Source organism: Loxodonta africana, chromosome 7, assembly GCF_030014295.1.
Source record: "Loxodonta africana isolate mLoxAfr1 chromosome 7, mLoxAfr1.hap2, whole genome shotgun sequence".
Taxonomy (NCBI): domain Eukaryota; kingdom Metazoa; phylum Chordata; class Mammalia; order Proboscidea; family Elephantidae; genus Loxodonta; species Loxodonta africana.
This window is the reverse complement of record NC_087348.1, coordinates 29,786,312-29,800,564: the sequence shown is the minus strand read 5'-3', so window position 1 is coordinate 29,800,564 and position 14,253 is coordinate 29,786,312. Positions and strand designations below refer to the sequence as shown.

The 14,253-nt window shown below is 37.9% G+C and overlaps 1 protein-coding gene across 1 annotated transcript; it reads left to right on the top strand.

Annotated features, from left to right (window-relative positions):
• Positions 1-3,652: 3,652 nt before the first annotated feature.
• Positions 3,653-4,695, top strand: LOC100669723 (olfactory receptor 5T9-like). Its single transcript, XM_010601955.3, has one exon. The coding sequence runs from the start codon at positions 3,653-3,655 to the stop codon at positions 4,637-4,639; it is 987 nt and encodes a 328-aa protein (XP_010600257.3). The 3' UTR covers positions 4,640-4,695.
• The last annotated feature ends 9,558 nt before the right edge of the window (positions 4,696-14,253 follow it).

Here is a 14,253-nt window from a genome sequence, read left to right as displayed (position 1 = left end):
TCACTGTGATTCTTCCTATCTACCTCATTCCCCTTTTGTCTCTGGCTCTCTTCAGTAAAAATTTTGTTTGTCTTCCATGGATTCTGGAAAGGAAAAGAGAGAAGAGAGGAAGGGAAAGGAGAGATAGACAAAAAGAGAGAGAAAGAGGATGGAGGATTTTTTGAACTGAAATGAAATTTTTATGAATTCCAAAGTATACATTAATACAAATTTTATTAATTTTTTGAGGCCTTTGTTATCTTATTAACTCAACTATTAAAATACAATTAGAAGGTATTATAATATGATATTAGTGTGTGTATTCCCAAGAGTTATATACAAATTACCAGGATTTACACAGAACTAACAACTTAATTTAATTATGTTTTTTATACTAGACTTCTCTAAAGATCAAATGAGTATTTTTTGCTCTGTAACCCCACATTTATGAAGCCATTTTTTCTTGGTATTAGAAAAATCTCCCACGTGGATCTGTAGGGAGCATTTTAGAGAAACAAAGACATGTACCTTCCCCTCCTTTCAATGGTAATAAAGCTGATTAGCTTGCTCTCTTCTTTTAAAACTACATCTGAATAAGACAAAACTGTGGCAAGTGGCATGGGATGAATATAAATCAATTGTAAAACACCGAGTGAAGTCCCACCGTACATATGACAGATTTTTCACTTCCTATTGTTGTTTTAAGCTCCGATTAATGGCAGCTCCATTTACTAAAGTACAAAATTTTGCCTGATTTTGCACTGTCTTCATGACTATTGGTATGGTCCAGTCTACTGTTTTGGCCACCATGTATTTTGAGTGTCTTTTTCCAACCTAGGGGAGTCCTGGTGGTGCAACGGTTATGCTCTGGGCTGCCAACCAAATGGTCGGTAGTTTTAACCAACCAGCTTCGCTGCCAGAGAAAGGTGGGTCAGTCAGCTTCCATAAAGGTTACAGCCTTGGAAAACCTATGGGACAGTTCTACTCTGTTATGAGTCAGAATTCACTAGAAGGTAACAGGTTTGGTTTGGTTTGTTCCAAGCTTGATGGCTTATCTTTAGCGGTATATTGGACAGTATTCTGTTAGGATCCCTAGTATTTTCATTGGCTAATTTTTGGAAATAGATCTCTAGGCCTTTCTTCCTAGTCTGTCTTAGTCTGGAAGCTCGCCTCAAAAACCTATCCACCAGGCATGACCCTGCTGGGATTTGAAATACTGATGACATAGCTTCCAGCATCATAGCAACAAGCAGGCCACAATAGTATGACAAACTGACAGACGAATGGTGGTTTCACTCCCTTAATCACTGGAAAATACAGATGCCAAACACTTAATGAATCAAACGCATCAGTCTACGACACAATGAAAAAAAAAAAAGGAAGCCCTGAAATCTCGCTCCTAAATAAGGTAAATCCACTCTTCAATTGTGTTTTAATCAGTGAGGCTTTCAGTTGAGATTCTGGTGCTTCTTTGATTTTTTTTTTTCTTCTTCTTTTTTTATTTTTCCATGCATTTTTCTTTATTCATACACCTATAATGAGAAGCAGTCTGATGGCATAGACCAAAAAACAAAAACAAACCCATTGCTGTCGAGTAGATTCCGACTCCTAGCGGCCCTATAGGACAGAATAGAAGTGCCCATAGAGTTTCCAAGATTAGCAGCCACACCACTTAACCACAGACCACCAGAGTTTACTGATGTTAGAGAGGAAATAAATACATAAATAAAAAACAAATACCACTTTGTGGCAAAAATAGTGATTTTATTCTTTTTGCAATAGCTTTATTAGTAATTATTGGGCAATATTTGTAATTATTGGGCAATATTTATTTCATGGAAACCTGGGTGGGGTAGTGGTTAAATGCTATGGCTGCTAACCAAAAGGCCAGCAGCTAGAATCTACCAGGCACTCCTTGGAAACTCTATGGGACAGTCCTACTCTGTCCTATAGGGTTTCAATGAGTCAAAATTGACTCGATGGCAACAGTTTCTTTTTTTTTTTATTTCATAATTATTCCAAGATTGCATAAGCAACTAGAATATATTAAAGGAACACTTATGGTTTCTTTGAGCAGGCATAATCTCTCAAATTCCCACAAGGACTTGCAGGGCTAACGAGCATACAAATAGAGAGAAAAAACAAACAAATGCTTTGCAGTTGCATTCATTTGGACAAATAGTGACCCTATAGTGACCTTATAGGACAGAATAGAAAAGCCCCATAGGCTGTAATATTTATAGAAGCAGCCGGTCACATCTTTCTCCTGTTGAGTGGCTGGTAGATTCAAATGGCTGACCTTTAGGTTAGCAACAAGCACTTAACCACTTCTCTATTAGGGTTCCTTACAAATAGAAAAACATCTTAAAATTGTCATTAAGTTAAAACTTAAAAAACAATAACAACGATATGATAAGCTGCAAAGCTAAAAATGGACAAATTAATAACACGTGTTTGAAAAAAAATTAAAAGATAACATCCTATTTTTGTTTGCATACAAGGTGCATTATCTCCAGAATACCACCTGCTGTCCTGCTCACCATTGTTCTGGAAATGTCAGTGGAATGGAGTAATTAAGAGAAAAGAGCACATGAAATAGCTGGGCCATTGAAGGCTACCTTCTAAGACAACATGAAATGTAAGTCTAAATTATCCTAGCTGAGAATATCTTAAAATTAAGTCGTTTCTGCATAGTTTTCCTCATTTAAATTCAATCCAGTCTTCTAAGTGGTAGGTGATGTTGTTCTCACTTTACAATAGAGGAGGACATTAAGGAAAGGCGCTGATGCACACAGCAGCAAATTCAGGACTAGTGTATTAGTGTGTACTTTCAATTATATTGCTTTTGGATTTTTTTTTTAATTGTATTTTTTTAGGTGAAAGTTTACCCCTCAAGTTAGTTTCTCATACAAAAATTTATACACACATTGTTATGTGAACCTAGTTGCTATTCGTATAATGTGACAGCACACTTCCCCCTTCCACCCCGAATTTCCTGTGTCCATTCAACCAGCTCCTAGCCCTTTCTGCCTTCTCATCTTACCTCTGGACAGCAACTGCCCATTTCGTCTCGTGTATCTATGATTTTGGATTTTCAAATGGTCTTTGGGAATCACAAAATATTGTATTTTTAAGAACCACTTAAATTGGCAAGTTTTTTTTTTTCTCTTTTTTTGTTTGTTTCTTTTAACATGACAAGTTTAGTTAACAAAGGAATGATCATTTCTTTCTCTTTTTTTATACAGGAAACTGCATCAACATGATTCCAACCATTTTGTCAGTGCCTATCAACTTTCTAGAGGGCAGTCATGGTTCAGTGGTAGAATTTTCACCTTCCGTGAGGGAATGCCAGGTTTGATTCCTATTTGTCAATGCAGGCTTGCGTTCTGCTATGATAACAAATAGGTTTCAGGGAAGCTTCCAAATTAAGATAGACTAGGAAGTAAGGCCGGGTGATCTACTTCTGAGAATCAGTCAGTGGAAACCTTATAGATCACAGTGCTCTGATCCCCTTGTGAGTGGGCTTGCCATGAGTTGTAGGTCAACTCAAAGCAGTTAACAACACATCCCTTCACTGCTTAGGATGTTATTACCGTCTTTTGAAAAACAAAAATGAAGATGTAATTGAATGCAGTCTATTCTTCACATAATAACAGGATATTGCATTTAGGAAATGTCAATATTGTTATCAACACTGTATCCATACAAAATTCAGTTGAGGAATATCACTGAAGTCATCGTATTTACTTTGCTGGGGTTTACGTGTGATTTTGAGCTACAGGTGTATCTCTTTTTACTATTTCTTGCAATCTATATTTTTACTCTGGTGGGAAATTTGGAACTGGTTCTATTAGTCGTGGCAGATGCCCGGCTCCACAACCCCATGTACTATTTTCTGAGTGTGTTATCTTTCTTAGATGTCTGCTCTTCTTCAGTTGTCTCCCCCAAAATGTTAGCCAATTTCCTGGCAGAGAATAAAGCCATTTCATTTACGGGATGTGCAACACAGATGCTGCTCTTTGTCACTTTTGGGGCCACAGAATCCTTTCTTTTGTTGGCAATGGCATATGATCGCTGTGTAGTAATCTACAACCCACTTCTCTATTCAGTTAACATGTCACGCAGGGTCTATGTGTCACTCATCATTGCTTCTTATGTTTGTGGTATTTCACATGCTACTTTACACACAGTAGCAACTTTTAGCCTGTCCTTCTGTGCATCCAATGAAATTAGACACATTTTTTGTGATATCCCTCCACTCCTTGCTATCTCCTGTTCTGACACTCTCATCAGCCAACTTCTACTCTTCTACTTTGTGGGTTCTATTGAGATGGTCAATATTCTGACTGTCTTGATATCTTATGGATTCATTTTTATGGCCATTCTGGCGGTGCGTTCTGCTGAAGGAAGGCGAAAAGTGTTTTCCACTTGTGGCTCTCACCTAACTGGAGTATCAATTTACCATGGAACAATCCTCTTCATGTACTTGAGACCAAGTTCCAGCTATGCTTTGGACCATGACATGATAGTGTCTGTATTCTACACCATTGTGATTCCCATGCTGAATCCCATCATCTACAGTTTGAGGAACAAAGATGTAAAAGAAGCAATGAAAAAATTGTTTCAGAGAAATTGGTTCCTAAACAAAGTACATTTTTAGCATTGTAAAACTAAAGTCCATATTTCTAAAGTTGAATCTAGAAAAGAAACTGTCTTGTTTTTCTGTTAAAGTGTCTATATGTTCTAGAATATTTCCTAATAAAGCATTAATCAACCTTCCAAGGCAGAATTTTATAAGTTCAGATAAATTGCATCATTTATATGGCTATAGGATTATTTTCTAATTTACCCATATTAAACATTCAGTGATGGATGTATATTGGTATGATCAGGATTTGTTTAAGTTGATCTTCACTTACTTATAATGATGATGTCCTGAGAACTCTGTGACTTCACATATTCTCACATTGTTTATAGTAACTCTTCAGCAAACATTTGGAAGTTGATTTCCCGTTCTGGAACCCCTGGGTAGGACCTGCCAAAGATTACTAGCCCCTTATGCCCCAACACACTCAGGTCTATCTAGGCCTTTGAATATGTCTTCTGTACCATTTGGCTCAACATCATAAATGTTGACCCCATTATTACAGTTTTTCTTTGCTATCGTCCAATCACAAAAATTGATTAGACTCATTCTGCAACTACTGAGGGACTAGGTGGTAGCATTTATTGAGAGTATACGTAAGGCTCAGTAAAAATGAATGTATAGCTTGGAGAATAATCTACTACTGGCTACTCTGTGTGGTTGCTTCAAAATCTGAAAAAAAAAAAAACTATCGAATCATTGTAAATATTTTAATGATTCCAGTTCAATTACTAGCTCTTCCTTTATTCTCTATGAAGAACAACCCTGCATTGGTCAATATGTAAAAAAAAAAAAAAAAACTTAATGGACCCATGAGCATGGCTCAGGGAATGAAAAAGATTCTACATTACCTCAACTCTCTCCTGATTATGCCGACTCCTCATTTAATTATTTGTTTTTATTTCAATATTTATTTTAAGATTCATTATAAGTGAAAATTATGCTTCATTTAGTAAAATTCATTTTCTTTCTATCAGTGCTCGTTACCTTGTGGCTCTACCATAACAAAATCGTTAGAACCTAGCAAGCAAAACAACGTTCCTACAAAAGACAATTCTTTTTTTTTCTTATTGTGCTTTAGATGAAGGTTTACAGACCAACTAATATACACATAGTTTTGTGACATTAATTTGCAACCCTGCAAGTTGTCAACACTCTCTCCTTCTCAACCTTGGGTTCCCCATTTCCTTTCGTTTAGTTTTCCTGTCCCCTCCTGCCTTCTCACCCTTGCCTCTAGGCTGGTGTGCCCATTTAGTCTTATATACTTGGTTGAAGTATATAAGCACATTTTTTTTTTTTTTTTTACTTGTTTGAACTACGTGTATTATTATTAGTTTTATGGGCCTATAGGAGCTCTGATGATGCAGTGCTTAAGAACTCAGTTGCTAACCAAAAGGTTGGTAGTTTGAATCAACCAGTCACTCCTTGAAAACCCCATGGGGAAGTTCTACTCTGTCCTGTAGGGTCAGTATGGTTTGCAATGGATTCGACGAATTTTTTGTTTGTTTGTTTCAGGGCTAACTTTTGGCTTAAAATGAACCTCAGGAGTGAATTCAGTACTGAGTTAAAAGGGTTTCTTGGAGCCATACTCTTCAGGTTTCTTCAGTCTCTGTCAGACCAGTACATCTGGTCTTTTTTTGTGAGTTAGAATTTGTTCTACATTTTTCTCCAGCTCTGTCCAGGACACTCAATTGCGATCCTTTTCAGCACAGTCAGTGGCAGTAGCTGGACACCATCTAGTTGTACTGGACTCAGTATGTTGGAGGCTGTGGTAGTTGTGGATCCATTTGTCTTTTGGACTAATCTTTCCATTATGTTTTTTCTTCATTTTTCCTTGCACCAGACTGGGTGGAACCAATGGTGTCTCTTACATGGCTGCTCATAAGCTTTTAAGTGCCAGATGCTACTCAGCAAAATATAATGTAGAACTTTTTACTTATAAACTATGTTGTGCCGATTGAGCTAGGTGTCCCCCGAGACCATGGTCCCCAGCCTTCAGCCCAGTAATTTGGTCCTTCAGGGGGTTTCGATGTGTCTATGAACCAACCTTCTATGACTTTGCCTGGCTGAAGTTTTGCTGACTACACCAGTATTGTGTACCATCTTACCCTTCAATTGTCTAGTTAGTGTTTTTCCCTCTCCATCCCTTCCCTGCCTCATAACCATCAAAGATTGTTGCTTTCTGTGTGTAAGTCTTTTCATTAAATTTTATAATAGTGATGTCATACAGTATTTGTCCTTTTGTGATTGACTTATTTTACTCAGCATATTGTCTTCCAGATTCATACATGTTGTCAGATGTTTCTCAAATTCATCATTGTTCTTCATTTTGTGTGTATGTACCATAGTTTGTTTATCCATTCATCTGCTGATGGGCACTTAAGTTGTTTCCATGTTTTTGCTATTGTGAATAATGCTGCAATGAACATGAGTGTACATATGTCTACTTATGTGACAGCTCTTACTTCTCTAGGATATATCCCTAGCAGTGAAATGGAGGGATCATATGGTATTTCTATTTGTAGCTTTTTAAGGAAGTACCTTATTATTTTCCAAAACGATTGTACCATTTGGCATTCCCATCAGCACTGCATAAGAGTTCTCACCTCCCTGGGGCCTCTTCAGCATTTTTTATTTACTATTATTATTATTTTATGCCAGTAATGCAGCATGAGATGGTATCTCATTGTAGTTTTGATTTGCATTTCTCTAATGGCTAGTGATCGTGAACATTTCCTCTTGCTCTGTTGGCTGCTTTAGTGTGTTTTTTTTTTTTTTTTTTTTTTTTTTTGGTGAAGTGTCTGCTCATATCCTTTGTCCATGATTTAAATGGATTGTCTTTTTGTCATAGAGGTGTTGGATTTTCCTATAGATTTTTGGGGATTAGGCCTTTTTGGACAGATCATAGCCAATTTCTTTTTTTTCCCCTAGTCTGTGGATTCTCTTTTTACTCTTTTGGTGAAGGCTTTTGATGAGCATAAGTGTTTAAGTTTTAGAAGATCCTAGTTACGTAGCTTATCTTCTGCTGTTCCTGTATTGTTAACTATGTTTTGTATCCTATTTATGCCATGTATTAGGGACTCTAGCATTGACCTTACATTTTCTTTCATGATCTTTTTAGTTTGATTTTATATTTAAGTTTTTGATATATTTTAAGTTAGTTGTTTTGTATGGTGTAAGGTATAGGTACTATTTCATTTTTTTTGCTGATGAATATCCAGTTTTGCCACCACCATTTGTTAAAAAGACTGCCTTTTCCCCATTCCATGGACACTGGAATGGATTTACATCTGGGTTCTCAGCTGTGTTCCATTGATCAATGTGTCTGCTGTTGTACCAGTACCAGACTGCTTTGACTACCATAGCTGCATAGTAGATTCTGAGGTAAGGTAGTGTAAGTCCTCCCACTTCTTCTTCTTCTTCATTTCTGCTTTACTTATCAGGGCCACTTTCCTTTTCATACAAAGTTAACGATTAGTTTTTCCATCTAGTTAAAGAATGCTGTTGGTATTTGGATCGGGATTGCATTGTATTTGTAGATTTCTTTGCATAGAATTGGCATTTTTACAATGTTGTATCTCCCTATTCATGTACTTGGTATGTTTTCCTATTTACATAGGTCTCTTTTGGTTTCTTACAACCATGTTTTCAAGTTTTCTTTGTATAGATCTTTTATATCCTGTGTTAGATTTACTCCTATGTATTTCATTTTTTTCAGATGGTAGCCTGAAAGTGATGGAACATGCAATCAGGATACACTGAAAATTTTTGGTGATAGAAATTTGAAAGTTGGAAACAAAGAAGAATTGGTAGTTGGAATATATGGCCTTGGTTTTAGGAACAATACGAGAGATCGCATGATAAAATTTTGCAAGACCAACGACTTCATTGCAAATACCTTTTTTCACCAACATAAATGGTGACTATATACATGGACCTTTATAGAAGAAATACACAGGAATCAAGTCAACTACAACTGTGCAAAAAGATGACAGAAAAGCTCAATATCCTCAGTCAGAACAAGGCCAGTTGCAGACTGCAGAACAGACCATTAGTTACTCATATGCAATTTCAAGTTGAGGCTGAAGAAAATAAGAATAAGTCCATGAAAGCCAAAATACAGCCTTGATATATCCCATCTCAATTTAGAAACCATCTCTAGAATAGATTTGATGCCTTGAACACTAATGACCAGACCGAGTTGTGAAATGACATCATGCATGAAGAAAGCAAGAGGTCATTAAAAAGACAGGAAAGAAAGAAAAGACCAAAATGGATGTCAGAAGAGATTCTCAAACTTGATCTTGAACATAGAGAAGCTAAAACAAACAGGAGAAATAATGAAGTAAAAGAGCTGAACAGATTTCAAAGTCCAGATCGAGAAGACAAAGTAAAGTATTATAATGACACATTCAAAGACCTGTAGTTAGAAAAACAAAAGGGAAGAACACACTAGACATTTCTCAAGCTGAAAGGACTGAAGAAAAAATTCAAGCCTTGGGTTGCAATGTTGGAGGATTCTACAGGGGGAAATATTAAACGACTCAGGAAGCATCAAAAAAAAGACGGAAAGAATACACAGAGTCATGATACCAAAAAAAATTTGTCAACTTTCATCCATTTCAGGAGGTAGCATATGATCAGGAACTGATGGTACTGAAGGAAGAGGTCCAAGCTACACTGAAGGGAATGGAGAAAAACAAGGCTCCAGGAATTGGCATAATACCAGTTGAGATGTTTCAACAAACTGATGCAGCACTAGAAGTGCTCACTCGCCTATGTCAAGAAATTTGGAAGACAGCTATCTGGTCAACCAACTAGAAGAAGTCCATATTTATGCCTATTCCCAAGAAAGGTGATCCAACTGAATGTGGAAGTTATTGAGCAATATTGTTAATATGACACTCGAGTAAAATTTTGCTAAAGATCATTCAAAAGTGGTTGCGGCACTATACCGACAGGAAACTGCCAGAAATTCAAGCTGAATTCAGAAGAGGATGTGGAACCATGAATATCATTGCTGATGTCAGATGCATCCTGGTGGAAAGCAGAAAATACCAGAAAGATGTTTACCTGTGATGCATTGACTACGCAAAAACATTGGACTGCATGGCTCATAACAAATTATGGATAACTTTTCTAACTTTGTAAAGAATGGGAATTACAGAATACTTAGTTGTGCTCATGAGGAAGCTGTATATAGATCAAGAGGCAGTCATATGAAGAGAACAATGGGATACTGTGCAGTCTAAAATCAGGGAAAGTTTGGTCAGATTTTGTCTCAGTCATCTAGTGTTGCTGTAACAGAAATACCACAAGTGGATGTCTTTAATAAAGAGAAATTTATTCTCTCAGAGTTTAGTAGGCTAGAAGTACAAACTCAGGGCATCAGCTCCAGGGGAAGACTTTCTCTTTCAGCTCTGGAGGAAGGTCCTTGTCATCAGTCTTACCCTGACTAGGAGCTTCTTCATGCAGGAACCCCAGGCCCAAAGTAGGTGCTCTGCTCCTGACACTGCTTTCTTGGTGATATGAGGTCTGCTTGCTTCCCTTTCCTTTTATCTCTTGTAAGATAAAAGGAGGTGCAGGCCACATGCCAGGGAAACTCGCTTTACATTGAATCAAGGATGTGACCTCAATACAGGTGTTACAATCCCACCCTAATCTTCTTTAATGTAAAATTACAATCACAAAATGGAGGACAACCACACAATACTGGGAATCATGGCCTAATTTGATACATATTTTGGGGGGACACAATTCAATCTATGACACTCCATCCTTTCACTCCCTAAAATTCATGTCCTTGCCACACATAAAACATATTCACCCCACCACAACATAGCAAAATTGGCTCCAAGTCCAAAATTCAAAAACTCCTCTTCATCTGTGAAATCTAGAATACAAGTTATCTGCTTCCAAAGTACAATGGCGAATCAGACACAAGCTAGACATTTCCATTATAAATGGGAGAAACTGGAGGGAAAGAAGGCATAACAGGCACGAAGCAACTCAGCAGAACACATTACACTAGCCCTTAGGAGTTAGAAATAATTCTCCGTTCTCTGAGGCCATTAACACAATAGCTCTGCCCTCCACACTCTAGATACTTGCCAGAATTTTGCAAGACCAATGACTTCATTGCAAATACCATTTTTCACCGACATAAATGGTGACTATATACATGGACCTTTACAGAAGAAATACGCAGGAATCAAGTCAACTACAACTGTGCAAAGAGATGATGGAAAAGCTCAATATCATCAGTCAGGACTCTGAGTGGAGTTGCTTGACCCTGGGCTTCAGCTCCTCCTTCAGCAACTCTGCTCCCTCGGCTTCAGGTACAACATTCTCCCAGTTCATCTGAGTAGCAACGCCACCCTTAGAAACATCAGAGGCCAGGGCCCCACCCTTTGAAATCCCAGAGGTGGAGGCCATAACTTTGAGACTGAGTCACCTTGGCTTGCAGTGTTCCTTGGCTCTCTGCATCTCAGGCCTCACTGCCCTCATCTTCCCAGCTCGAGCAAGTGTTCCAAAGCTCTGTAGCTTCACCAATAAGTGCCTGGAGGCACCCCACCCCACCAGGAAGCCTCCTGCACACAAGAACTCAGCCGTCTTGCTCTGTGGTTTGGAAAGCCTAGCTTCACCAATAAGTGCCCAGAGGCACCCCACTCCACCAGGAAGCCTTGTGCTTGCAGGCACTCAGGTCTCTGGCTCCATGTGTGGGTTGGCTCCAGTGCTGTCTGGTGCTGGTCTCCTGGTTCTGCTGCTGCTGGTTCTTTGCCACTGCCATTTCTCTACTGCTGCATGTTCTCTGCTGCTGCTAGTCATCTGCTGCTGCAGCTTCTCTATCCATTCACAATATTCAAAACCACCTCCACATTTTAGGTATCTGTTACAGGAGCACCCCACTCTTGGCACCAAATTTCAGTCTTAGTCATCTAGTGCTGTTGTAATAGAAATACCACAAGTGGATGGCTTTAACAAAGAGAAATTTATTCTCTCAGAGTCTAGTAGTCTAGAAGTCCAAATTAAGGTCATAAGCTTCAGGGCAAGGCTTTCTCTGTCAACTTTGGAGGAAGGCACTTGTCATCAATCTCCTTCTGGAGTAGGACCTTTTCCATGCAGGAACCCAGGTCCAAAGTACATGCTCTGCTCCTGGCACTGTTTTCTTGGTGATATGAGTTCCCCACTCTCTGCTTGCTTCCCTTTCCTTTATCCCTTGTAGAAAAAGGTGGTGCAGGCCACATTCCTGTGAAACTCCCTTTACATTGGATCAGAGATGTGACAATAATTTTTGAGGAAGTGTGAAATTGTTTTCCACAATGGCTGTGCCATTTTACATTCCCAGCAGCAGTAGGTGAGGGCTCTGATTTCTTTAAAACATTCTTTTTATTTTGAAAAAATTAAACAGGCTATATTACTGGAAGAAAGAAACTGGTTTTCATGGAATTTGATTTATTAGTCTAGTGACCCATAGCTAATTAGCATCAGAGCAAGAACTATGTCCTGCATCATTAGATTTATTTTCCAATCCTATGTCATAAGCTTTTCAACTGAGGAACCATTTTTTTGGAGGTCAAGGTGATTCACTGAATTATTTTTATCAGGTTGTTTATTCTACCCAAGCTATTCTCTTGTTTACTGTGGGGGTGGAGGGGTCTTGTTTCTTTTTTGTTCCAGAAAAGAGTTAGTGTGTTTTCTCCTTGGGAAATCCCCTATGGACTACAAGAAGGCCTTAAGAAGCTGGTATAAAAATCCATACACATAACAGTCATAGCAAACATTGACTGAGTGAGCAGTTTGGTTCCACAGGTAAGAGGGAACCTTTTTCCACACTTACAAAATATTTCAAAAGCTAGATACTTGAATCTCAAACTAATGTACGTGATTTAATATTTAAATCTGAAACAGGTGATTATAGTTAATTCAGACTTGTATTAAAAATTGAATCCAGTATCTTCCTGAGAACATAGCAAAGAAAACAGAAAGGGCTCCTTATATACTTAGGTCAATAGATGTGTAAATCAGAAATTTGCTTTAATTTCATCATAGCAGCAGTATAATTAAGAAGCTATATTTAAAAATTAAGGAAATAATTAAATGAAGAGAAAACCAGATTTCAAACAGCACATTAGCCGTATGGTATTTCAGGGTCATAATTGCTTTCACTTGAAGAAATATAAATTAATTTAAAAATTATTTTTTTCTAGAAAACATTGATTTTTTTTTTTAATTTCCTGGTCTATTTAAACTGGGTTATTTAAAAAAATAATAATTAAAATATGTGAGGATATTATTCTGCATTTTTTCTAGGGAATGATGACCCCAGAATTATGGCATGGCATAATGGAATTGCAGTATGGTCAATTGGAAATGGTGTAGACTACGGAATCAGAGAAATCTGAGCTGGGATTTTTGTTCCACTAGTCACTTTGCACAAGTTATATGTCTAAAGGTGGGCCTCAATTCTTTCATCTATAAAAGGACATTAACTTAGATTGTTTTAAGTTTGCTCTGTAGATTACATATGATAATGTACACAAAATTCCTAACCGCTAGGATCCACTTGGAGCCCTGGTGATGCAGTAGTTAAGAGCTCCGCTGCTAACCAAAAGATCAGCAGTTAGAATCCACCAGCCACTTCTTGGGAACCACGAGGGGCAGTTTTATTCTGTCCTTTAGAGTTGCTTTGAGTCAGAATCGACTGGACCACAACAGGGCTTTTTGCTTTTTTCATTTAGTTTCCTTGCTATTTTTAGGTGCTGCAAGTCAGTTCTGACTCATAGTGACCCCATGTAAAACAGAATGAAAAACTGCTGGTCCTGTGCCATCCCCATGATCCTTGTTATGCTTGAGCCCATTGTTGCAGCCTTGTCAGTCCATCTCATTGACAGTCTTCCTCTTTTTCACTGACCCTCTGCTTTACTAAGCATGATGTCCTTCTCCAGTGACTGATCCACTCAATAATATACAGTACCTACTGTCATAGCTTCTCAACCTTAGTATTTGTGGTATTGTTCTCAGGAACTTCTGATACCTTACATTTTCTGACTGTATGAGACTTGAGGAACTAATTTTATTTTACTCTTCCTGATGGTTCATGTTTTATTAAATATTTCAGGGTATTTGTTTTTGTCTTTCTAGTCTCTATCTCCTGTTAATGTGAAATCAACTAGTTGTAAAAACACTAGTTCTAATTTCCTTACAGCTTAGTAAACTGAAATGTCTGTTTGAAGAAGGTTGAAGAAGCATTTAAACCCCATACTTTTTTCTCTATCAAGTCTCCAGCTCCCTACAGTGATGTAGATAATTACTTTCATGGGAGCTAACATGGTGTGAAATCTAGCTTCCTTTATAAATCACATTCTTATTCTACAGACAAGCTCAGAGCCATGAACGGTGCCTGAAAGTTACATCAGCAAGAGTATCGGGAGAACTTAAAACACACAATTATTTCACTGACAAGACAAAGGCAGAGTGCACTGGCAGAGATGCATTTTTTATGATCCTTTACAGCATAGAACCTTAGGATTCATTGGGTGTAATTTCATTAAAATGGTATTTAAATACATATTTAGTGTCATAAAGGAGACCAGGTGATGCAGTGGTTAAGTGGTAGGCTGCTAACT